We start from the raw sequence: 25,774 nt of genomic DNA on the forward strand, positions 1-25,774 counted from the left end.
ATACCTGATATTTGCAGTATCGGAATGCTCAACACTAGTCGTGACGCCACCTGTGGTGTTCGGCAATGAAGATGTTGAGCCGACGCTGCAGACAGATCCTCTGCGACAGATGGTGTGGTGCAGCAATGATGTCATAGCCCTCCACAGGCAGGGATTTAGTACCAGGGCAGAGTAGGTGAAGTGACACTTAGATGGTGTAGTGTCGGGCGCAGGGGATGTAGCAGTGCCGGGCAGGTTGACGCAGGAATAAGTGGAGGACACCAGGGCATGTAGTTCCAAAGCTTTACTCAGTCTGTTGCAGGTACAGGTGCCTGCCTCGGTGCCGTGTCCTTTGGGTCAGGGGCTCAGTCAACTTCCAGGCAAGATGAAGCACTCCTTTCCAACACTCTGCCAACTTATATGCCTTTTCTAAACGACTCCTTCTTAGCGCCTTTAGTGAAGTACTCACAGTACTGAGTTACACTGGAGTTCCTCCTGTCAGATGTTCCTATGAACTCTACTTGTACGGCAGACAGCTGTAGCCTGCTTCGGGGACTCTTTACTACCTAGTCCCGGCTCACTATCGATGCTGTTGTGCCCCCAAGTCTGGTGTGGGAATAAAGCAGTGACAACTTCTATTCCTCCGGTGTCTGCTGCAGGACCATTAATATCCATACAACCTGGGGACCGGACCCTGGCCTTGCGCTTAGAACTTGGGAAGGGTTCTCCTCTAACCCTGATCCTTGGTTCTCTTCTTCTCCTCACATTCCGTACTAATTCTTTCCTTCTTATGGAGAGTCAGGCTTTCTATTAATGTTCCTTTCCTGTGCCAGCGGACCCAGATCACTGAGGTCGGCTGCAGCACTTCCTTCATCCATCCCACTCAGAGGATCTCCTTTCACAGACTGACCTCGTCAGACTCCTGTGACTAACTGACTAAATCCTATCCTCTTCCCGCTGTTTTGGTGCAATCTAAACTCCACCCGCCTCCCAGCACACTTCGTGTTCCAAGCAGGGAGCCACCAAAGGGTGCTTTGCTACACTACTATGTTGTGTGGGATGCAGGTGTTGGAGTGTGGTCAGGTGTCTCCACCTTACCTGAATAGTGGGGTACCACACCTCAGGAGGAGGTGCAGTACCTCTGTGGTGACTGAACCCTCAGGGGCGCCACACTCACTTCTAGCATAGTGCATGGTCCGGAGTCCGGTCTCCGAGGTTGTATGGATACTGATGTTCATGCAGCAGAAACCTGAGGAAGAGGAAGCTGTAAATGCTCTGTTCCCACATAAGACTCGGAGGCACAACAGCAACGTGTGAGCCAGAAGAAGGAGGCCACAGCTGTCAGCTAAATGAGGGGGTTCTAAAAGAGAGCAAGCAAGAGGAACTTCAGTGTAACTCAGTACTGCATGTACCTCAGATAAGCGCTAGAAAGGAGACTACACAACCCATCTGCATAGAGAGATTCCTGAGTTGCTTCCAGGCTGGCCAACTCCTGCTTCATCTGTTATCTGGATCCTGGACTGCACTTGCAAAGCAAAGTAAAGGTAAAGGAAACTGCACCCTGTTGTGTCATTGCCTTCTTCCTGCAACCCCTTCAGCACTGCAACATCTCTGTGCCTAACACTGAACCCTCTTCCTCAACACCTATTACTACTGCCCTGGGACTACAGCTCTACCTGTGGGGAGCTATTACATCTTGCTGCCTTTTACCATCTGTCCCAGAGGATCTGCCTGCAGCGTCGGCTTAACCCCTTCATTGCCGAGCACCACAGGTGGCGTCGAGTATCATCCACTTATAAACTTTAATCAGCCACGCTTAACCCCTTTTGCATGGACGCCCAGCGCCACAGACCGGGTCACCGCTACTGTGACACTTCCCTCTGAGATACCGGCCCGGTACCGAGTAACCCCACTGCCCTGGTGGGCGATACATTTTGGTGTCACGAACAGGATTTAAGAAGCCCGGTGTGCCCGGGTCCTGTGTGCCAGAGACTGTGTGTGTGCCATAGGCCTATTGTGCCATTGCCACCATTACCCCGCTACTTGGCGCGCGCGGGAAGCCAAAGGGGCGGGCCGTCATGGGCGGAGCCAGCCGGAGAGCGCGAAAAGTGAAGTGCGGAGTGGGAAGAGACCAGCGCGCAGGAAGTGAGAAGCAGAGGCCTGAGTCCCAGCGTACCCCGATCATCCAGCCTGCGGAGCGGCAACCAGTAAGCCAGCGCCACCCAGGGCCTGGCCAACGTTAACTAGAGGGGGAGGAGAATGTCTTAGGCAAGAGAAGATGCGGCGGTGAACACCACCGCATCCCCCACAGCGCCGCAAGATGCAGGGGCCAGCGCAGCTGCGGCCCCAATGGCACCGCAGAATCCAGCGTCCAGCACCGTTTCCAGAGCACAGCAGGAACAAGCGCCCATCAAAGCAGTTCCCATAATGCCGCTGTCCATGCCCTGTATACGGGAGCAGCCTGGTTACCGCAAAACTCAGGGGAGTCACATACCCTGAGTGAATTTAAAGAGAGACTGTGCAGTTTGTTTGCGGTGTATCCTCCATCTGAAAACCAAAAAGTGAACATCCTTTTTGGGCAGCTAACTGGTGCAGCACAAAGGGAAGTAAAAGCCTGGCAGGACACTGATAAAGAGACTGCTAAAACGATTCTGGCTAAGCTAAGAAGCACCTTTGACACCCGCACTACAGCTGAAATAAAAATGAGATTCTTTGGGTGTAAGCAGAAAGCGCAGGACAGTATACGGGACTATGCTCTTAACCTGCAGGAGGCGCTGCGAGCCATAAAGCAGATTGACCCAGACAGTGTGAAAGATGGAGACAGGCTGTTAAAGGAGCAATTTATTGAGGGACTCCTATCCAGTACCCACAGAGTATAGCTGCGCATCGTAGCCCTACAAAACCCTGACCTAGACTTTTCAGACTTCAAAGACAGGGCTATCTGGGTGCTGCATGAACCAAATGTCAGCCATCAAGCGCCCCTAGGCGCCCAGCGATTACATACCACCAGGAAGCAGCATCTTTCCCTCCCAGCCCTGTGGGGGCTGATGCACAGACTCTGGATAATGATCCATCTACAGAACTGCGCCTTCAGGTCCAAGAGCTGACCAAAAGTATGGCTGCACTTGCCAAAACTGTGCAGTCCATGCAGGTGTCCTCAAAGGAGAAGATCCAGCTGGCCTCCATTCCAGAGGATGTCTCATGGCTACGGAAGAAGAGGATCCCGCCACTCTGAGGGAGAAACCACGATCGCTATGACCAGGACGGATGTCCCATCTGTCGCCGCTGCAGCAAGGCAGGCCACATCGCAAGATTCTGTTATTTAAATGAGCAACCCCTGGGGCAGAGGGCCAACCCCCAGGAGTAGGACCACAAGGCCCAAAGAACTGGCGAGCCAAGTATGTCGGAGGGTGACCGGTCCTCCCAGTGGTGATTGATGGTATCCCCATGAACGCTTTGCTGGACACTGGCTCTCAGGTGACAACTATGCCATATATCCTTTACAAGCGGTATTGGGCTGACTCTGAACTTACCTGTGGCCCAAGTGATGAACTGACAGTAGTTGCCAGCAATGGTCAGTCCTTACCACAAGTGGGATGTAAAGAGATTACCATTAAAGTGGGGCGAGTAGAGTTAAAATCTCAAGGTCTGATAGTTGTAGACATTGATCGACGAGAATGTAACCCAATGATGACCTTAGGTACTAATGTGATTGAAAATTGTCTTGCGAGGTTATTGTTTTGATGCAACAGATAGCCGAGACTGCTGGTTCCAGTGAACAACAAGTCCTGCAGAAGGAGATCAAGGCCCTGATGCAAAGACAGAAGGTAGACCTGTCTGGCAGAGAAATTGGCAGCGTCAGAGTGTGTGATTCTGTCCCCATTGCGATACCCCCCAGATGTGAAATGTTAATTTGGTGTCGGGCAGCCATCGGCCTCAGAGGAAAAGATTACCAAGCATTGGTAGAGCCAGTGTACTCTGATAGTTGGCACACTGTCCTGACAGCCAGTGGGGTAGTTGATGTCCGCAAAGGGAGAGTACCTGTACGCCTCTTGAATTGTGGGGAAGAGGAGGCCACAATACCTCGGTATGCCACAGTTGCTAAGCTGCTTACTGTCAGTAACAACACAATACAGGCAGCAGAGCCCTTGGTCTCATCCGACCAGGCAGGGGACAATGGCTTTGTAATGCAGCTGGAGGAGTGGTGTCAGCAACTGCAGGTGGGAACTGACTCCACCCCTTCATACCAAAAGAGTGGGGTTTACCAAGTGACTCAGAAGTATGAGCGGGTATTCAGTAAACACCCCCTAGACTTTGGGAAGGCAAAAGGGGTTCAACACCATATCCCCACTGGAGATCATCTACCCATTAAAGAAAGGTACCGGCCTATACCCCCAACACAATATCAATGTGCCAAAAGTATGTTGTGGGAAATGAAGGAGGCTGGGGTGATCAGAGACAGTTGTAGCCCCTGGGCAGCTCCAATAGTCTTTGTGAAAAAGAAAGATGGTACCATGAGAATGTGTGTTGATTACTGAAAAATTAACAGCATTACGCATAAGGATGCCTACCCATTACCCAGAATTGAGGAGTCATTAGCCGCACTTCAAACTGCTAACTATTTTTCCACCTTAGATCTCACTAGTGGGTATTGGCAGGTCCCCGTGGCAGAGGCAGACAAGGAGAAAACAGCGTTTACTACACCAATGGGTCTCTGCGAGTTCAACTACTTGCCGTTCGGGCTCTGCACCGCCCCAGGGACTTTTCAACGGCTAATGGAGTGCTGTCTTGGACACAAGAACTTCGAGACAATTCTGTTGTACCTTGATGATGTCATTGTTTTCTCCAAGACTTATGAAGACCATCTGGAGCACCTGGCTGAGGTGTTTGAAGCCCTGTCCAACTTTGGCCTGAAAGTGAAGCCATCCAAATGCCACCTCCTGAAGCCCAAGGTACAGTACCTCAGTCATGTAGTGAGTGCAGAAGGTGTGGCACCGGATCATGACAAAGTCACTGTCATCCGGGACTGGCAGAAGCCCAGCAACCTCCATGAGGCACGTCAATTCCTCGGGTTGGTAGGCTACTACCGAAGGTTCATCAAAGGCTTCACTGAGATAGCCACGCCTATGCAAAATCTTCTGGTGCGCCAGCCCAAGAAAGCCAGGAAGAAGAGTCCTACATATGAATGGAATGAGGAACTGGAGAGGTCCTTCACTTAACTGAAGATGGCTCTCACAGGAGATGAAGTTCTGGCCTACCCAGATTATGACCAACCATTTGTTTTGTATGCTGATGCCAGCAACGTGGGACTGGAAGCAGTACTGTCACAGGTACAGAATGGCAAAGAAAGAGTGATCTCCCACACCAGCAGGAAGCTTCGTCCCACTGAAGGAACCCTGACAACTACAGTTCCTTCAAACTGGAGTTCCTCGCCATAGTCTGGGCTGTGACTGAACGATTCATACATTACCTAGCTTCAGCCAAGTTTACCATCTTCACGGACAATAACCCATTGACTCACTTGGAAACTGCCAAACTAGGTGCACTGGAGCAGCGATGGATGGCCCGGCTGTCTAACTATGAATTCACCATCAAGTACTGAGCGGGGCACAAGAATGCCAATGCTGATGCGCTGTCCAGAATGCCCAATCTGCCAGATGCAGGAGAAGACCCTGAGGCACTCGAAGAAATAGAGTTACCTGCCTTCCATCGGCCAATTGCGGCCCAACGTGCCAAAGGAGTGAGAAACAGACGATCTATCGTGAAAGAGGCCACCCTAAATCCATTGCCCCATCATGACTGGGCAGAAACGTAGGATAGTGACCCCGCAGTCCGCCTGGTAAAGGAGCTACTGTCACAAGCTGACTCATGCCTGTGATGAAGGAGTTAACTGCTCCTACCCCCCCAGGGCCTGTAAGCATATTGAAGAAAACAGGATTTAGTGCTCCAATGTTGAATAGCAAGGTCTTTTAGTATGATAATGAGATAAAGCCAAAGCAGAACTTCAAAGCTTGAGTAGGAGCCACGCCAGCATGAGGCAGGAAGGTGCCTGGGGGCTTCAATTAGAATATACCTGTCAACTGGACACAGAAATACACATCCATTGTCTCTCCCAACCTCTTCGACTCCATCTTAGGATAATGAATTATGAGCACACCTTTCGAGTTATAGACTCATAAAAAATTTCCGTGTGACCCTGAGGAAATCGCGCATCTGGCAGTGCGACTCCTGAGTCGGTGAGGGCTCTGGGACCTGAGATATAGAGATTGGCCCTCCACAGCGACCCAAGGGGGCCATGTTTGCTCTCCACACGACAGGCAAAACAAACCGCATTCACTGGTATCTCTCGTGTCCTGATCTGATCATTCTGTAGAAAGTTACCCCCTTTCTTAGATATTGGGAATAAGTTCTGCAGGGAGCTAAAGGGTGGAGATTATTAGCCCACCCTCTGACACAGGGGGAGGAACCCAGCATGTTTAAGAACTAGCAGCCCATGGCAGAGACAGACACTCACACAGAAGAACCAGACGATGGTGATCTAAGAAGGAACTGGGGACAGACCTGCCAAGGGGAGCAGCGGCCTGTGCTTTGGGGGTCTGTCCGGCAACTAAGATTCTTGTACCTGTGGACTGCAGAGCTCCCAGCACCCAGATTCAACCTACAATCTGGTAAATTGACCTCCAGCTTAATATCTCTAAGTCTTGTACCCTTATTATTATATTTTACTCTGACTGCAAATCCACTGTAATTCCATTGTATAGCTTACTGTATATTTCTGTAATTATCTAGTGTGCCCTTCAGGCTATTAAACCATAAAATTAATCTTGGGCTGATGCTTTTACTCTGATTAAGAATCTTAGAATACCCAGCGGGTAACAGGACTTCCTCCCCGGTGGCCATTTGCTGTAGGTGCAGTTCCCTTAGTGACCTGAGAGACAAAGGGGGCGCTGGAGAGCTCTGCCTGTGTAGTTACGTCACATTGGTGACGTGGGAATAACTGGTCTCCACAACGCCCAAGTCCAGATGCTCCTGAAGAAACCCAGCAGTTGTGGAAGGAAAGAGGCAGGCTGTTCATCTATGAGGGAAAGCTGTGTCGGAAGAGTATCAATGCCCGCACTCACGAGCTAGTCTGGCAGGTGGTAGTCCCAAAGAGGGAGGCATCAATGGTCTTGGAAGCATATCACAATGGAGCGGGACACTTCGGATGGAAGAAGTTGGAGGCCTTGCTCCGGGAGAGATTCTATTGGGCTGGTATGAGGAAGGCCATTGAAAATTGGTGCCGGGAGTGTGGACAATGTAATCTGCGCAGAAAGGACCGTAACAGCCAGCGAGCTCCTTTGCAGCCAATAATAACTAAACAGCTAATCGAGTTGATAGCCCTGGACCATGTGAAGCTGGTTCCAAGCCGTTCAGGCTACGTTTATGCTCTTACCATCATTGACCACTACTTGAGATTCATGGTAATCGTGCCTGTCAAGGATCAAACAGCCAGGACAGCAGCCAGAGCATTCCAACAGCACTTTTGTCGACCACACGGATATCCCGAGCGAGTGCTCACAGATCAAGGTCCAGCCTTTGTGGCAGAAGTGTTCCAGGAATTCTGTAACTTGTACGGTTGCAAGAAGATCAGGACAACACCGTATCATCCACAGACCAATGGCATGTGTGAAAAGATGAATCAAGTGGTGATCGATCTACTGAAGACCTTGCCTTTGAAAGAGAGGAATCTGTGGCCAGAGAAGTTGCCAGATCTGGTAGACCTCTACAATCACATTTCTGTGAATTCCACCAACTGCACTCCAGTCTACCTAATGAGAGCGAGGCCTGGCAAGTTGCCTATTGATTTGGATATGGGAGTCCTTACACCTGAGGTGACATCAACAGATGCTGACTGGGATTCAGAGCGGCAGCAGCAATACCGAAGAGTACAAGAGTGCGTAGAAAAGAGTCTAGCACAGGCAAGACAAAAGCAGGAAAAGAACTACAATCAACATGCACCTGCAGTTCCCTTGTCACCAGGAGAACAGGTCCTAAAGAGGAAACGGAGGATGCATAAATTGGATGACCAATGGGAAGCTGAACCCTACACCGTCCTACCATCAAACTTTGACAACACCAAAGTGTGCCTTATCAGTAAGGATGGAGGAGAAACCTCATCAGCAGTATCGAGGGATCATCTGAAACTGTGCCCTGACCAGCTAAAGGAAAAGATGGGAGAGCAAAAAAACCTTCAGCCCATAGAGGAAGAAGAAGAAAAGGTCAGCACTATACTTGGAGAATTCCCTGCAAATTGGACTACAGTGAATCAGGCCATAGTGGTGCCAGTTTTGACCTTTCCCCAACTGGTAGTGCAAGAAGAAGTGACTAAAGACCACCCTGAAAACCAGCAAGTACAGGAAGTGGATGCCACACCAGCAGTGGAGCAAGAGAATCCTCGCCCTGCCAGTGGTGAATCTGTCATGCTCACGGTGAGTATAAGTGGTCCTAGGAAATCTAGTTTTCCTGTGCTATGCAGAACCACCAGTAGTGTAGCCAGTACAACACACACTACACCAGTAGTAGTTAACACAAGGCATCCAGTAAGGTACCCAACAACACCAGTGCTACTTAGGTCTGTCCGCAGTACCCAAGGTATACCACCTCTAAGGTTTCGTATATAAATAAGATATGTAAATGGCAAAATGTAAATATGCAACTTTTCAAGCTTATGTGCCTACAGAGACTCAGTAAGAACCTTTTGGAAATATCAGTTTGTTTTTGATGGGCAATTGGGCCACAGGACTATGTGTGGCCAAAACTATCTTGTACATAGTTACCAACTGCTCAGGAAATGGACCATGGACATTGACACATGGACTAATCGTCACTTGAGCTTTGGTTTTTGTAATGTTTCATTTTTGAAATCTTGTAAGAGTTACAATTGTTCATTTGTTAATATGTTTGAATGTTTTCTTCAGTCCGGGAGTACTGAATTGCACTAGGGGGAATGTGGCGCCCCCCAGGAGTATGGTTGCCCCAGTGGCATTACCTTCCACCTAGGGAGTGTGATGTCATGCTTGGAAGCAATAAAGTGTCTCTCAGTTAAATACTGCACACAGCACAGTTCCCACTCCAGGCCAGCAGAGGGAGCTTTGAACCAAACTGGGGGGAGGAGCTGCTCTCTGGGGGCCAGGAAGGGGAAGTTAGTCAGTTCATGTAAGGAGGGCGAAGTGTGTGGATGGGAGAAGAGCTGGAGGATTGAGCAGAGTTCAGGTTCACTTCTAGCGTAGCACATGGTCCGGAGTCCGTTCTCCGAGGTTGTATGGATACTGATGTTCCTGCAACAGAAACCGGAGGAATAGAAAGCTGTAAATGCTCTGCTCCCACATAAGACTTGGAGGCACAACAGCAACGTGTGAGCCAGAAGAAGGAGGCTACAGCAGTCTGCCATACGAGTGGGTTCTAAAAGAGAGCAAGCATGAGGAACTTCAGTGTAACTCAGTACTGCAGGTACCACAGATAAGTGCTAGAAAGGAGACTACACAACCCATCTGCATAGAGAGATTCCTGAGTTGCTTCCAGGCTGGCCAACTCTTGCTCCATCTGTATTCTGGATCCTGGACTGCACTTGCAAAGCAAAGTAAAGGTAAAGGAAACTGCACCCTGTTGTGTCATTGCCTTCTTCCTGCAACCCCTTCAGCACTGCTACATCTCTGTGCCTAACACTGCACCCTCTTCCTCAACACCTATTGCTACTGCCCTGGGACTACATCTCTACCTGTGGGGAGCTATTACATCTTGTTGCCTTTTACCATCTGTCCCAGAGGATCTGCCTGCAGCGTCGGCTTAACCCCTTCATTGCCGAACACCACAGGTGGCATCACGTATCAACCACTTATAAACTTTAATCAGCCACGCTTAACCCCTTTTGCATGGAGGCCCAGCGCCACGGACCGGGTCACCGCTACTGTGACACTTCCCTCTGAGATACCGGCCTGGCACCAAGTAACCCCACTGCCCTGGTGGGTGATCCATAAGCGGAATATCACCTTTGAGAGTTGGGGTGCATGCATGTTGGCTCACCAGAGCGATATAATTGTGCATACCTGTATCTACACCAGTGTAACACTGTACCTGTTGTAAATAGATTTGCTTCTCTGCAGTAATGTTGTTATTTGGTCACAAGATGTCGCTGTTGCTTAACCATTACTGAAAGACTGTGATGTGCTTATAAAATGTAATATGTGGGACTACAATGTGACTGATGTGAAACACAGGAAGAGGAAGTGCGGCCATCTTAGGTTCTTAGGGAATCTGTCACCTATTTTTTCGACTATCATCTGCCGACACCGCCATCAGGGGCTTATCTACAGTATTTTGTAATGCTGTAGATAAGCCCCTGATGTAATCTGAAAGAGAAGAAAAACGAATCATATTATACTCACCCAGGGGTGGTCTGGGTCTGGTTTTGGTCAGATGGGTGTCGTGGTCCAGTGCCTCCCATCTTCTAGCGGTGACGGCCTCTTCTTGCTCCCCATCGCGGCTCCGGATCAGGCGTACTATATTTGCCCTGTTGAGGGCAGAGCAGAGTACTGTAGTGAGCAGGCGCCGGGAAAGATCAGAGAGGTCCGGCACCTGAGCACTGCAGGACTCTGCTCTAACCTCAACGGGGCAGAACAGTATGCCTGCACAGGATCCGCGACAGGAAGCAAAGAAGAGGACGTCATTATTAGAAGATGGGAGGCGCCGACCGGACAGCGACACCCATCGGACCCGGATCGGACCTGGACCGCCCCTGGGTGAGTATAATATAACTCATAATTGAGGACGGACTATTCTTCTGAGTACATTGAGGTCACATCGGGATGGGAGAGGGATATTTGATTGGGGAATAGATGAATGTTTGTAAGATTGTAAACTGCTGTGCTGAACCGAAGGCGAGCCCGTAGTCTCCAGGGTGTAAACTAAATAGGTAACGGGCAGCTAAATCAGATAGGCATGCCAGTAGGTAGATTTATATAACATACAGCAGGTACAGATCGTTTGGGTGCCATGCTGTACAGCACAGGGGTTTTAGTCTTCTGGCTAAATGTCTGTATAATGTATTTTTTTAATGTTTTCTATTGTCTCATGAAACTACCCTCATAAGTAAGTAAAATAGTTATGGAGAGCGGATTGTGTACGAGTAGTTTTTTTCTCGACCTTGACTCCACTGCATCCTGAAGAACACCCACCGGTACACGACTTACACCTGCTTGGAGTTTAATTTCTGTTGTAATCCACAGAGGTGACAGGCAGTGGTGTGCTTAATACATTACCAGGAGTTTCAGGTGATCACTCTCACCTACTACACAGTGGGAGAAGGGAGTTGAAAATGCTGCTACTTCCATACTGTATAGAGAAACTCACTGCTAGGACCCTTCATTTAAAAGATGTCAGAAGAGATAGAAGAGAGGGGTAAAGCTTGATAGAAGATTTTGGCAGATCAGCACTTTTCCTATATGGGCAGTGAAAGTCTGGTCAGGTTGTGTAGAGCAGGAGGTCATGCATGGTGGTGAAGATGTGAGAAGCTTGTGATCATTGAAACAGGGAATAAAGACACTGGAAATGGGCACTACAGGTCTCTGTGGAACGTCTTAGCTTGAAAAGTCCTGTGATCACAGCAGCATCAGCATTCATTTAAATGCCTTTTCCCATGTTTTAAAGGATCTACATACCTGAAGGCTATGCCATCAGTTTATGTTTAACAGGAGTACAGTGTCTGTGTCCCCAAGCAATCTCAAGATCTGGTGTAGGGCTGCCTCCCATTTTTTTCCTGACCAGTCGGAGCCAGTTGTCTTCACTTAAACATAATCAATCAGGTCAGCCCCGGACAAATTTAGTGTCTCGCGCTGGCAATTCAGCGATCCATCCTTCTTAAATAAGTCCTATATAGTGCATGTTATATTGTTCACTGGTTACTAGTACATCATGTAGTAAACATGCATCTCCTTTCTATGAATTATTTATATAATGACTGGTATGGGTATTTGCACATTATTACCTACCAGGTGGCAGAAAAAGTGCTCCTCGTATCCGTCCTTCTCTTATTAATATTCTCTGGACTCCGGGAGCGGCGTACCATCTTTCAATGACCTTGGTCGCAGCAGGTATATCTTCATGAAGATTGAACTCCAATGAGGAATATAGCTCAATATGAACCAAGAAAGGACTTCCCACAACATCACGTTTATTCAGTTTTTTAAATGGGATTTTTGGTTTAAGAGCCCAGAATAAGCCCATAGGACAGATTCCTTGAAAGTCTCCACCAGTGGCCGGAGTTTTCTCCAAATCCACCTTCCCTTCCATGTCTGTCTTGTAGAAAGCCTTGGATTGAAATATTTGCCCTCTCTCATCCTTCAGCCATGCTCCTAGAGTGATTACTTGGTCGGGAGGAAGGCCCCAAGCTTGGATATTCACTGGTTCATCCACCAATGAGATCTCAGGAGAGACTGTTAAGCCAACCATATCTGAAGATCAAGGAGTCTTAAATGGGAGACAAGTATCAAGAAGACACAATTAAACTTACAGGCTTTAAGACAAGAATTTATTCTCATCGAGTGTTCACATGCCACACTTCATACTGTCAACCAGAATCCTACTTTGTACTGATGAGGAGCAAGAAAATACTAGTGGCGTTCTCTCCTAATGGAAGTACAGATGGCCATTCAATTTTTTCACAGGCACCCAATGTATTGTGTTTATTAAGGCGTCCAAAGTAAAGAAAACTTAGATGGAGGGTTTCTTTGAGTGCAATTTAGGAGAAAACAATAAAAAAAGGTTGTTGACGTGGAATAAAAAAACTATTGTAAAAATAAAGTTTCCATGGGAAGCCTGCACCATCTGCGCGAGTCCTCTAAGGCTACTTTCACACATCAGGTTTTCGGCGTCAGGCGCGTTCCGGCGTCGTGCCGGAGCGCCGGATCCGGCAAATGTTTTGTAAAACCGGATGTGACGGATCCGGTTTTCTGCCGGATCCGTCTTGCGCATGACAGCCAAAACCGGATCCGCTTCATCCGGTTCATCCGGTTTTCGATCCGTTTTTCGACGGATTTCGCCGGATCCGGTTTTTAAAAAGGCCCCTTGTGGCCGTCCGAACGGAATTGGCTACTGAAAAACTATATATACCGTGTTCCTACAGCCCTTCTTTGACAGGTTGTAGAGGAGAAAATGCAGGTTGGAGAGAAGAGCAAGTGACTGGCGAAGATGGATGTTGTGATTGGAAATATTTTGAAGAATTTGGCGGATTTTACAGCGGAGGCGAATCGTTTGAGGGTGATTGTTCTGGAGAAGGAGAGAGCGAGACAGCAGCGCATCAGGCATCGTAGACGACGTCTGTGGATCCACCCCATCACAGCCAAGAGAATGACGCGTGGGGTCTATTCTACACTCTGCTTGGACCTTAGACGAAGCCCGGAGAAATTTTTTGGATATGTACGGATGAAAATGGAGAATTTTGATTACTCGGTGGAGCGCATTGCACACCTCATAAGAAATCGGACACCTATTGCCGCTTCTCTGTTTCACCCGCAGAGCGTCTGATGGTGACTTTAAGGTAAGCCACATTTATTGGATATGCCTCGCATCAGAGCACACTTTCACTGCAATCTTGTTGGTGGTAGTTTGTATCTCCAAGTGTTATAGCTGAGTTTTGGTATGTAATGCTGTGATTTTAAACGAATTGATTGCTTTTTAATTCCCCACAGATTTCTTGCAACTGGAGAATCTCTTTCGTCACTGCATTTCCAGTACAGACTCGGGATTTCCACCATATCTGGAATAGTGAAGTACACATGGCATGCACTGTGGGACTCCGTAGCTGAAGAGTTTTTACCAGAGCCCACAACAGAGAGGTGGATTGAAATTTCAGAAAAGTTTCAACAGATATGTCAGTTTCCGAACTGCTTGGGCGCTGTGGACGGGAAACATATCCGCATTGTAAAGCCAGCAGGATCGGGATCGGAATATTTCAATTACAAGAAATATTTTTCAATTGTCCTCATGGCCATCGCTGACGCGGAATACAAATTTATTGCTGTTGATATTGGGGCCTATGGCCGCTCCAATGACTCTCAAGTTTTCAAACTGTCTGCCATGGGGCGTAAACTGTATGGAAACACCTTCCAGTTCCCATCCCCTAGACCGCTGCCGCAAACATCTGGTCCACCTATGCCATTTGTCTGTGTAGGGGATGAAGCCTTCCAGCTGTCAGAACACCTTTTGAAACCGTACTCTAGCAGAGGATTGACAAGACCAAAACGCATTTTTAATTACCGCCTCACAAGAGCAAGAAGAATGGTTGAATGTACCTTTGGTATTCTGACAGCCAAATGGCGGGTCCTATTGACTGCGATCAACCTCAAGACAGAAACTGTGGACGAGGTGATCAAAGCGTGCGTGGTACTCCACAATTTTGTTATCTGCAAGGAACCCATTTCCATTGAGGACACCTCTGAAGAAACCACCTTGCAAGATTACCATGACATTACCACTAGAAGTTCTGTGACGGTTTCAGTAATGAGGGACAAGTTTGCACTATACTTTATGTCACCTCAAGGCAGAGTACACTGGCAGGATGACAGAGTGTGAAAGATTTGTGCCCTTAACCAAAGTTGTGTACCTTCTGTACCAACAGTATATACCTTTGCCAACCAAACTTGGCTATGTTGTCGTGGTTGAACTATTTTTACCTTTTGGCCACAGGTGTGTACCTGGTTGCGTTTTATGCAAAGTATTTCACCTTTTAACAAAAGTTGTGTACATTGTTAGGAAATCACCAACAATAAACACAACTTTTTAGGTGAAATACTTTGCTTCAAACACAACCAGGAACACAACTGTGGCAAAAAGCTAAAATTTACCCACAGTTATATACCTGGTTATGAATACCTTTTTACCTTTTAAATACCCTGTATTTAACCTTTTTTTTTAAACATATTTCGCCGCAGAAAGAAATGACAGACAACCAGTGTAAACGATAATTTAACTTTTATTTAAAAAATTTTTTTTTTTGTAAACTGTTTTTAAAGTTAAAAAAACTTTTTTAATAAAGGTTTGAAACCAACTGGGCATTTTTATTACAAAACACACATTATAAATTGGTGTAGTGTGTGGTGGAAATACTGCTGGAGGGGCTGCGGGACACTTCGACACTGGGAGTGTGGAGAGAGGACTGGGATCGTGGTGGGGAAGGAACAGTTAGAAGTGAAGGTGTGGAAAAATCTACAGAATGGGTGGACAAGTGGGAGGCAGAAGAGGTGGTGGGCGGTGGAGTAGAGGGTTGGGCAGGGACTGTAGGAGCAGATGATGTTGATGGAAAGTTGTATGGGGAATGAGTTTGGTACGGGGAAGGAGTTTGGTACGGGGCAGGTTGCTGGAAGTGGGGAGATGTCTGGTACTGGGGAGGTGGCTGGTACTGGGGAGATTGCTGGTATGTAATAGGAGGGGGAGGATGGAAAGTGGCTGGAGGGGGTGCAGGTGGAGGAACTACTGGGGTGGGAGGAGGAGGTTGGGAGGTAACGTGCTGGAGAGCACCGTGGCATGAATGCATTACATGCATCTGCTGGCTAGGAGAGAGCGTTTCCATGCGCTCCACAACAGACCTGAAAAAGGTGTGGTTTGGCGAAGATCTTGCTTCTGAATGCATGGTTTGCAGAAGTGTCTTCACCTCCAGAATGCTGGAGTTGATCTGCTGAAAGCCTGCGGAGATTTGCTCTGACAAGACTTTTAGACAGTTCTTGTTTTAGACAAGAACTCTGGCGCATAAGTCTTTTCCTGACCCCTCTGCCGCTGCCGCCCAGTACCCGCAGGTGTACTAGAGGTGGCAGGGGCAGAAGGGTGGGGTAAAGGGAAAGTGATCTCCTCACCAGCAGCTTCATGTAATGTAGGCGGCCACGATGCTCCTGTGCTGGTGGATGGGACAGATGGGTCGAATGTGTGGGAAGGCTGGGAAGGTGCAGATGTACCGGGGCGGTCGAAGTGTCTCTCGGTGCCGGTATCCTCCGGGATCGCCTCAGAAGGGTCCAATCGTGCAGGCTCCCGAGTGCTGCTCACCATGCTGTGGAATAAAGAGAAAAAAAAACAATTAAAATAGTGACATGGCATGGCCGTGGCTGAAAAATTTTTTTTACATCTAAACATTTTTTTGTCACATGTGGTGTGTAATATTTACCTTCTGGTGACCATTGTATCCCGGAGGAACGACAGGGCTTCTGCGTACTTGTACTTGCTCCTGCGTCCTCCAGATCCACTCGGGGCCCGCATCTCTTTATTGAACTCCTTCTTGAAACGATCCCTCACAGACTGCCACCGCTTCACAATTCTGTTCCCTGAAACGAGAAAGGACAAAGTGGTTAGTATACAACATCAGTGTTTCCCAAACTCCAGTCCTCATGGTCCCCAGGGGTCATGTTTTCAGGATTTCCATAGTAAATAAAAATCCTGAACACATGATCCGTGGGGACCACGAGGACGGGAGTTCGGGAAACACTGGTTTACATCAAGCAACCGGTACTGTATATACTTACGCTCTTTAATCTGGGCCCGAGCATCGAGGTCCTCCCAGCGGTCCACAAGGAGCGAACAGATTTCCTCCCAGAGCCGTCGGGTAACAATCAGGTCAGCATGGCGGCGGTCAGCCATATTCCATAGCGGCTCCCTTTCTCTGACGAGATCGATGAGGTGGTCCACATCTATTCCTCGATCCTCACCGTCAGAGTCGGGAGCACGCTGTGAAGGCTGTTAAAGTAAAAGAGAAAAATAGCAAAATTAGTCACCACACTTTAAGACATGAAATAAAAAGTGTACCAAAATTTAACTTAAATATTATACTTACACGCTGGTGACCGCCGCGTTGCTGTCGCCGACGACCCTGGGAGGCACTGCGAGGACCTCTTGGCCGAGCACCAGATTGGGAAGACTAGAGAAGAAAACAAAAAAATTTATGTCTTTGGATGTTGCCATATTTGTTTGCTGTGTGATGTCTGCAGAACATTGTTTTCTATGTGTTGTGTGTAGTGTAATGTTGTGTTTCTGCGTTTGATGAAAAAATCTTACCAATTGTGAGCCCAGTCCAGGTGTCTGTCCACCCCTTCCTTCTTCTTCTGGGAGCTCCTCTTCAGCTTGTGATTCCTGTTTTGAAATAAAAGGCAATGAATAGACATATATTACAGAGATGATGGATTTTGGAAATAAAAATTTACCATCAAACGCTGACGATGCGAGGGAGGGCTCCCAGAAGAAGATGTGCTGTCCTGTTGCTGGCCAGACTCCATGGCTGTGGGTGGTGCTGCTGCTGCTGCCATTGCTGCTGCTGCTGCATCTCTTGGGCGGCTGTTGAATAAAGAGAAACAAAGGGCCAATGAATATCTTGATATTCCTTAGCCCTAGTTTTGAGGAATGGGGGATTTGATAATTACCGTCTCTCATCTGCTGGTGGACTCCCCTCCCGTTGTTCGGCATTCTCCCTTTGCTGCTCCATTTGTGGTGGTGGTGGTGCTGATGGTGCTGCAGTGGTCTCCTGCCTTCTCCTGTGCCTGGTTCCTGTCTTGGGTGGCATGTTGGGTGTGGCTGAGGGTCCCACTGTCATGCTTTTATATATGTGTGCTGTGGGCAGAGCTACTGAGCATGCTCAGACCCAAAAAAACGGATCCGGCCACCGGATCCGGCTTTCGCCGCTTCCGGCGCATTGCGGCGCTCATAGACTTTCATTGTGTGAAAAAGCCGGAGACAAAAAACGTTACAGTAGCCGTTTTTTCCAGACGCCGGATTGCGACACATTGCCGGATCCGGCGAAAACCGGATGAAACGCATGGCCATCCGGCGCGATCCGGCGCAAATGCAAGTCAATGAGGGGGAAACCGGATCCGGCATTGCATTTCGCCGGATCCGGTTTTTGTCAAAAGAGCCGGATCGCGCCTGATGGCGAAAACCTGATGTGTGAAAGAGGTCTAAGACTTACACCTGCACCACAGGGTGGCAGCAACGTTAGATGTTAGGGCAACCGTTACCACCCACCTTTTGTTTCTACCTCTTTCCTCATAGACTGTAAGCTTGCGAGCAGGGCCCTCATTCATCTTGGCATTTGTTATAATCTATGTGTTTAATGTTATGCTGTAATGTCTATCGTCTGTACAAATCCCCTCTGAAATGTAAAGTGCTGCGGAATATGTCGGCGCTATAGAAATAAAATTTATTATTATTATTAGTTGTCCCAAAAATTGCACAACCTGCCATACTGTACATACATAACAGGAGACTTAACAACATAGCCACCGTATTATCGACCCACAACATGTCACATTGCATGGTAATTATGCCATGTGCTTCTACAGCAGACAGAAAAAGCATCTTTTCAAGGGGCTGTATGACTGTATCAAAGCTGGCTGTTGGATTAGAGTTGGCCTCCAATGTGGGTGCTCTGATCTGCAGATATTGTCATATGTCCTGGGTCTTGGTTAGAGATGAGCGAATATTTCAATGCTCGGTTTGGATTACGATCGCCGAATTTGAAATATTCACCGATTAATTCATCAAATATTCGACGAACATAGCAGAACGCTATTCAGCTCAATGGGAGGCAAAAAAAAGAAAATACGCATGCACAACAACACTTTATAACGTTCCCAAATGCTGCCAAAACAGCAAATTAGGGGCAGACATCAGGAAAGTGGCCTCAATTCACCCACAACACTAATTGTCGCTTGGCACTGCAGCAATCAGGCAGGCATGAGGTATCAGGGTCTGGGACAGCATTTACACCTTTCAATTGAACGTCACAGTTAGATGAGGTGGGTGAGGGATTGATGTAGACAGGGGCGCACCTATAATGAGGCGAGTTGAACCAGCCGCCTCAGGCGGCAGGCATATGCTGTGCACAGGGGGCGGCATTATGTGCTCTGCTACCTGCAGCACCTACAATTTAGCCTCTGCACGCTGGTGCTGCGGTAGCGTGCAGAGGCTTGTAATTGATGAGGTCACATGAGGGAAGGAGTCAGGGCCCCTTATCATGTGACCCCTGACTCCTCCCCTCCTTTGACCTCATCACAGGTCCTGTGGCACAGCCCTCGCTGTGTGTAGGACTCTGCTGTGCTGGTTGCAATGGTGCTGGATGAGTAAGTTTATGTGTGGGGTCAGGGGGGGTTTACAGCGTGTACGGAGTGGAACCGCGCGTGTGCGAGGTGTACGGAGCAGAGCCATGTATGTACAAGGTGTACGGAGCAGAGCCGCGCATGTGCGAGGTGTGCGCAGACAGAGCCATGTGTGTACAAGGTGTATGAAGCGGAGCCGCGCGTGTACGAGGTGCATGGAGAAGAGCCGCGCATGTGCGAAGTGTGCGCAGACAGAGCCATGTGTGTACAAGGTGTATGAAGCGGAGCCGCTCATGTACGAGGTGCATGGAACAGAGCCGCGCATGTGCGAGGTGTACGGAGCAGAGCCGCGCATGTTCGAGGTGTACGGAGCGGAGCCGCGCGTGTGCGAGGTGTACGGAACAGAGCCATGTGTGTACAAAGTGTACATAGCAGAGATGCGCGTGTACAGGGTGTACGGAGCAGAGCCACATGTGTACAAAGTGTACAGAGCAGAGATGCGCGTGTACAGGGTGTACGGAGCGGAGCTGCGCGTGTGCAAGGTGTACGGAGCAGAGCCATGTGTGTACGAGGTGTCCAGTGCGGAGCCGTGCATGTGCGAGATGTATGGAGCAGAGCCATGTGTGTACAAGGTGTAGAGAGTGGAGTCGCTTGTGTGTGAGGTGTACGGAGTAGAGCCATGTGTGTACAAGGTGTATGGAGCAAAGCCGTGCGTGTACAGGTTGTGCGGAGCCATGCATGTGCGAGGTGTACGGAGTAGAGCCATGTGTATACAAGGTGTATAGAGCGGAGCCGCGTATGTGCGAGGTGTACGGAGCAGAGCCATGTGTGTACAAGGTGTATGGAGCAGAGCCACGGGTGTATGGGGTGTACGGAGCGGAGCCGCGTGTGTATGGGGCATACCAAACAGAGCCCTGTGTGTACAAAGTGTATGGAGCTGAGCCGTGTGTGTACGGAGCGGAGCAGAGCCGTGTGTGTACAGAGCGGAGCCGCGTGTGTACAAAGTGTATTGAGCAAAGCCGCATGTGTACAAGGTTTATGGAGTGGAGCCATGCGTGTACAAGGTGTACAGAGCGTGGCTACGTGTGTAAAAGGTGTACGGAGCAGAGCCGCATGTATACGAGGTTTACGGAGTGGAGCCATGTGTGTACTGAGTGGAGCCGTGTGTGCGAGGTGTACAGAGCAGAGCCATGTGTGTACGAGGCATAAAAAGCGGAACCGTGTGTGTATGAGTTGTGCGGAGCCATACGTGTACAAGGTGTATGGTGGGGAGCATTCATACCTCCCAGCAGGACAGTCCCGATTTTGAGAGATAGTCTGTCCCAGTGCGCCAGCCGGGAGCTTACTTTTCCGATGGACACAGGAGTACAAGGCGGAGCCCCGAGGAGCACTTTAAAATTCGCATGTGACGTTCCACCGGAAGTGACATGCTAGAAGCTGACCGGAAATTAGGTCATTTCGGGAGGAGATTGTGACGGAACCAAGGAGGCACTTCAGGGAATACTTCAGATCCATCACTGTGTCCTTCAACAGCGCGGAGAGCGGGATCGCCTTGGACTCGGGGATGCCAGCCATGTGAGCGGCTCATGATATGTCCTGCATTTGGAGGCTCAGGTAGGCATTACAATGGGAGCAGGGCTGCTATAATATCTTTATAGAATCTTTCTTTCTTTCTCTCTGTTCTTTCTTTCTCTCTCTAATGTTTCTTTTTTTTTCTTTCTCTCTCTCTCTGTTATTTCTTTCCTCTCTTTCTCTCTCTCTCCCTTCTTTCTTTCTTTTCTTCTTTCTTTCTCTCTCTCTCTTCTTTCTTGCTTTCCCCCCTTCTTTCTCTCTCTGTTCTTTCTTTCTCTCTCTGTTTTCTTTTTTCTCTCTCTCTGTTCTTCCTTTCTTTTCCTCAGTACCAGTCAGTGTGCCCACAGTACCAGTAGAATAAGAGGGGTAGGAAACTAGGTGGCACTGGTCACATTGAGCCTCTCATACTTTTTCTGGTGTATAATCATATGCCCTGAGCACCCCCAGCCCCAGACAACAGGGTACAAACAAATCACTATTACTATCAGTCCAAGTGGACAATTATATACGTAAAGTTAATGATGTCCTTGTGCCAAGCAGTGCAGAGGATCAGAATACACTGAGGAGACCAGAGCAGCGGGGTATGGAGAGAAGAATTATATGGGGCCTATTATGCTGTATGAAGTAATATATGGTGCCCATTATACTGTATGAAGTAATATATGGGGCCCACTATGCTGTATGAAGTAATATATGGGGTCCATTATGCTGTATGAAGTAATATATGGTGCCCATTATACTGTATGAAATAATATATGGGGCCCATTATACTGTATGAAGTAATATTTGGGGCCCATTATACTGTATGAAGTAATATATGGGGCCCATTATCCTGTATGAAGTAATATTTGGTGTCCATTATGCTGTATGGAGCATTATGTGGGGCCCATAATACTGTATGCAGTAATATATGGGGCACATAATACTGTATGGAGCATTATGTGGGGATAGGGGATGACTTTCTGTTTGTTGTGGATGTGACCGCTGGGACCCCCATGATCCTGGGAAACATAGCTTTGAAGAGCACCATGTAAATGGAGCTGTGGTCAGTCATACGCACTGTGATGCCATTTCCACTTCCTGCCGACTTCAACTCAAAAATATTTCACGAATCCGTTCATTCCTCACCCGAGAATCTGCAAAAACCCTAGTCCACGCCCTCATCATTTCTCGCCTTGACTACTGCAACCTCGTGCTCTGTGGCCTCCCCTCAAACACTCTCGCACCCCTCCAATCTATTCTAAACTCTGCTGCCCGACTAATCCACCTGTCCCCCCGCTATTCCCCAGCTTCTCCCCTCTGTCAATCCCTTCACTGGCTCCCAATTGCCCAGAGACTCCATTACAAAACCCTAACCATGACATACAAAGCCATCCACAACCTGTCTCCTCCATACATCTGTGACCTGGTCTCCCGGTACTTTCCCGCACGCAACCTCCGATCCTCACAAGATCTCCTTCTCTACTCCCCTCTTATCTCCTCTTCCCACAATCGCATACAAGATTTCTCTCGCGTATCACCCCTACTCTGGAACTCTCTACCACAACATATCAGACTCTCACCTACCATCGAAACCTTCAAAAAGAGCCTGAAGACCTACCTCTTCCGACAAGCCTACAACCTGCAGTAACCACCGATCGACCAAACCGCTGCACGACCAGCTCTACCCTCGCCTACTGTATTATCACCCATCCCTTGAAGATTGTGAGCCCTCGCGGGCAGGGTCCTCTCTCCTCCTGTACCAGTTATGACTTGTATTGTTTAAGATTATTGTACTTGTTTTTATGTATACCTCTCCTTACATGTAAAGCGCCATGGAATAAATGGCGCTATAACAATAAATAATAATAATAATAATAATAATAATAATAATATGTGGCTCTTCAAATAACTCCTTTAAGAGAGTGATGAGGGGATAACAAAGTATAGCAAAAAATCACTGATTGGGGCTTATGAGTGTTATAATTTGTGGGCTGGTGGGATTTGTGTGGCAGGGCTGCATTTTTGTCCCAGTCCAGCCCTGTGCCAGGCCCACCATTGCCATTAATGACCCTTGTTCTGGATACTTCTGTGTTGTTCTTGTATGTGCGTGTGATGGCGCTGACATCCTTGTGTTTGGAACCCTTTTTTTTCTATTTATCTAAATCAAAATGTCCACTTTTGTACTCAGTTTTACAGGATGGATATAAAAATCTACTGTGTATGTGGGGGTGGGGGGCGTCATTTTGCTGTTCACCTCAGGCAGCAGACAGGCTAGGTTCACCCCTGGGTGTAGGCCTCCTGTACTGGGAGCCCTGATACCACGTGCACCAGCTCAACCTGCTTTCATTCTCAGCCACACTCAGGTGGCACAAATACCATATAAATTTCGTAGACTACTATTATCAGAAAAATCTAAGGATAGTAACACGGAGTCAAGGAAGTGGAGGCCTGACCATCTTGAAGGCCTACTGCTACAGGCAATACGCATGAGGGAGACCCAACCAGGAGTCTACACATTTACAAAAATTAGTGGCAGGCACCAACAAAGTGGCATCAATTGCAATAAAGTAGAATTAGTATAGAGGGGACCGACACCTCTTCCACTACAGCAAACCCAGGAGATGGAGTCTGTAATGGGCAAGGTGGTGGTGGCTGACACCCTACAGCGGGTAAGCTACTACGGCCCAAACGAGGGATGAAAAATGCAGGCAGGCACTGTAGGTACTCTGGAACAGAAAAACTAGCAAAGTATCTCAGGCACCTCCATATTGGAGGAGAAGCCTTAAATAGAAGGTGTCGCCCAGCTTTAGGTTGGGAATACTTTAGTAACCTATAACAAGGCCAGCACCTAAGAGGAAAACAGATCAAAAAGATCAATAAAAGGTGCACATTGGGTAAAGTAAATACAGTGCCCAAATCAATGAAATCATATAATAGAAAGACACCAAGAAAAAACAAGTAATAAAAAATACAAAACTTTATTATATAGAACCATAAATATGAAATCAGTGGGGATGTGACAAAGGTAAGCCTAACAGCTTTTCTATCAAAGCGTGTATGACCGGCGTCTCTCTTTTTTCTCTTTCATTTCGCTTTTAGCATTCCCATGGTTTTAAATGTTCTAATAAATGTGATGTTTTCTCTTACCCAATTTTTGCAGTTGCTGGATCACCTTCCATACTTTTCTACACAGTTCCTATGGCACCCGCCCAGGTTTTGAAGGAAATACAGTAATAGCTCCGAGTGCAGTGTTAGCTGCTCAATGTGAAGCTGTGATGAAGTCTCTGCATAGAGACTCGGACACAGACATGAGCTGCATTCTCATGATGCATTCATGATTCCTTGGTCATAATGGGTGCAATACTACTAGTACTGTAAGATAGGATTGGACTGTTTCTTGCATCTCGGATGAGGAACCTGAAGATATTGTTCAGTTATGGTGCTATGTCCTTGCCAGATGGAGAATTTTGAAGTGAGCTGGCAAACAACTGATGACTTTGACTGTTATGCATGCGATATCCTAATAAAATGCTAATGGAGGAATGGGAGAATTATACAAAGAAGTCTTCATGGGATGAGTCATATGATCTAAGTCACTGCTTGAGGCTGAAGATCGTTAACAGCCTTGGGATCTTTTTCAGAGGAAAAACTTGCCTCTGTTTGTCTTGTGTGAAAAGTGAGCATTAAAAATGTGCATATCTGTTTATGGGTTATATGGACTCTGCAGATAGTCAATAATGTAACAGCTGAGCTCTAAAAGTTGCCCATAAACTAGATACATATTAAACACACGTACTGAACACAACAATAGAAGTGTACCATCAGTGCCAAAGGAAGGTGTGTCAGGAGTAATTCTGTAACGCGCGTCGGGGCGCGTGCCACATTATTTGACCACCAATACCCAGGTAAATGACTTTTTTAGCTTGCAGGACCCTGCTTATATCATAGACATCCCTATATGCACCTGATTTACATGTCTCACTATGATTAACTTTATTTACTCCACTTATTTTTATGCTGTCCATGTAATCAAATTTTAGTATCAGCTATTTTGCATATAATTTTTTACAATGAAATTTTTTACAATTTCATTCAGCACCTTGCACTTTACAATGTTGCACTTTTTTGAGGTTGTCACTCCAATTTTTTTATGATGATTTTTACATATAATAATGTTTCAATACATTTTATCATTTTTATTTATATTGTTGCACTTGGTTGACACATTTTCTTACTTCACCCTTTTTCTCAGTCATCTAGTAGCTACAGTGTACAATATTTTGACGATTTATTAGGCAGGTGTACTCTGAGGCTCCCTTTAATCCATGTTTTTTTTTGCTATTTTTATTGCTATATTGGTATGCAACTGTTTATTATTCTTTTCCTTGTGATGTGGTCTCTAAATGAATAGACGTGTCATATATTCTATTTGATATCTATTTTATATATTACGTGTTATTATTTCTGCAGGCTCCTCATGTGTTTGTAGTACTATTTACCACAATTAATAAAGGTATTTTATCCGCAATAACTTTTTAATTGTCCTATTACTCTTTGACCTTACGTTCGGACTTTTTTCTTTGGGTTTATTTCCATAGACTAGATACAACCTGGAAGTTAAAAAGAGGTTTCTACTGCCTTTACATTTAAAAAAAAACGGTATTATTGCCTTACTTCTGCCACTGTAAAGCCCCCCACATACCCTTTTTGAGCCTTTATGTGCCATTCTCCGCTCCCCAGGCACAAGACCCTATAGTGCCACGCTGCACTTTCCATTCAACCATTTCTGGTGATCGCTGACTACATTTCCACTAATTTCTTGACGCATTTTATCCAGCCCTAGAGGAGCCTATAACACCTCCTTACAAATATTCTAGCCTGCCCACTTCATCAAGGGGAACAATCATGGTGTCCGGCTTCCTAAGAGAGCTTTACGCAGATGTAATGGACCGTGACTGACACAGGTGGAAGCGCAAGGGCAGCTCAGCCCATTACACAGTGGAATGTGATGGGGTGAATTATGTGAACCCATATACAGTAATTATATTCAGGGGTGGACTTGGATAACAAAGGGCCACTGTGCAAAAAGAGTGCTATCAACAGGAAAGCAAGTAAAAGAAAAAAAAAGCATATAT

General features: G+C 47.3%; 1 protein-coding gene across 1 annotated transcript in view; it reads right to left on the reverse strand.

Annotated features, from left to right (window-relative positions):
* LOC141097549 (acyl-coenzyme A amino acid N-acyltransferase 1-like) overlaps positions 1-25,774 on the reverse strand; it is a 75,641-nt gene that overhangs the window by 35,595 nt on the left and 14,272 nt on the right. Inside the window, exon 3 of the mRNA XM_073584773.1 lies at positions 12,006-12,483. Coding sequence (XP_073440874.1) covers positions 12,006-12,465 — 460 coding nt within the window. The 5' untranslated portion in view covers positions 12,466-12,483. The remainder of the gene's footprint in view (positions 1-12,005; positions 12,484-25,774) is intronic.

The sequence above is a fragment of the Dendrobates tinctorius genome, unplaced genomic scaffold (genome assembly GCF_039654945.1).
Source record: "Dendrobates tinctorius isolate UK_male_01 unplaced genomic scaffold, ASM3965494v1 ptg000085l, whole genome shotgun sequence".
Taxonomy (NCBI): Eukaryota; Metazoa; Chordata; class Amphibia; order Anura; family Dendrobatidae; genus Dendrobates; species Dendrobates tinctorius.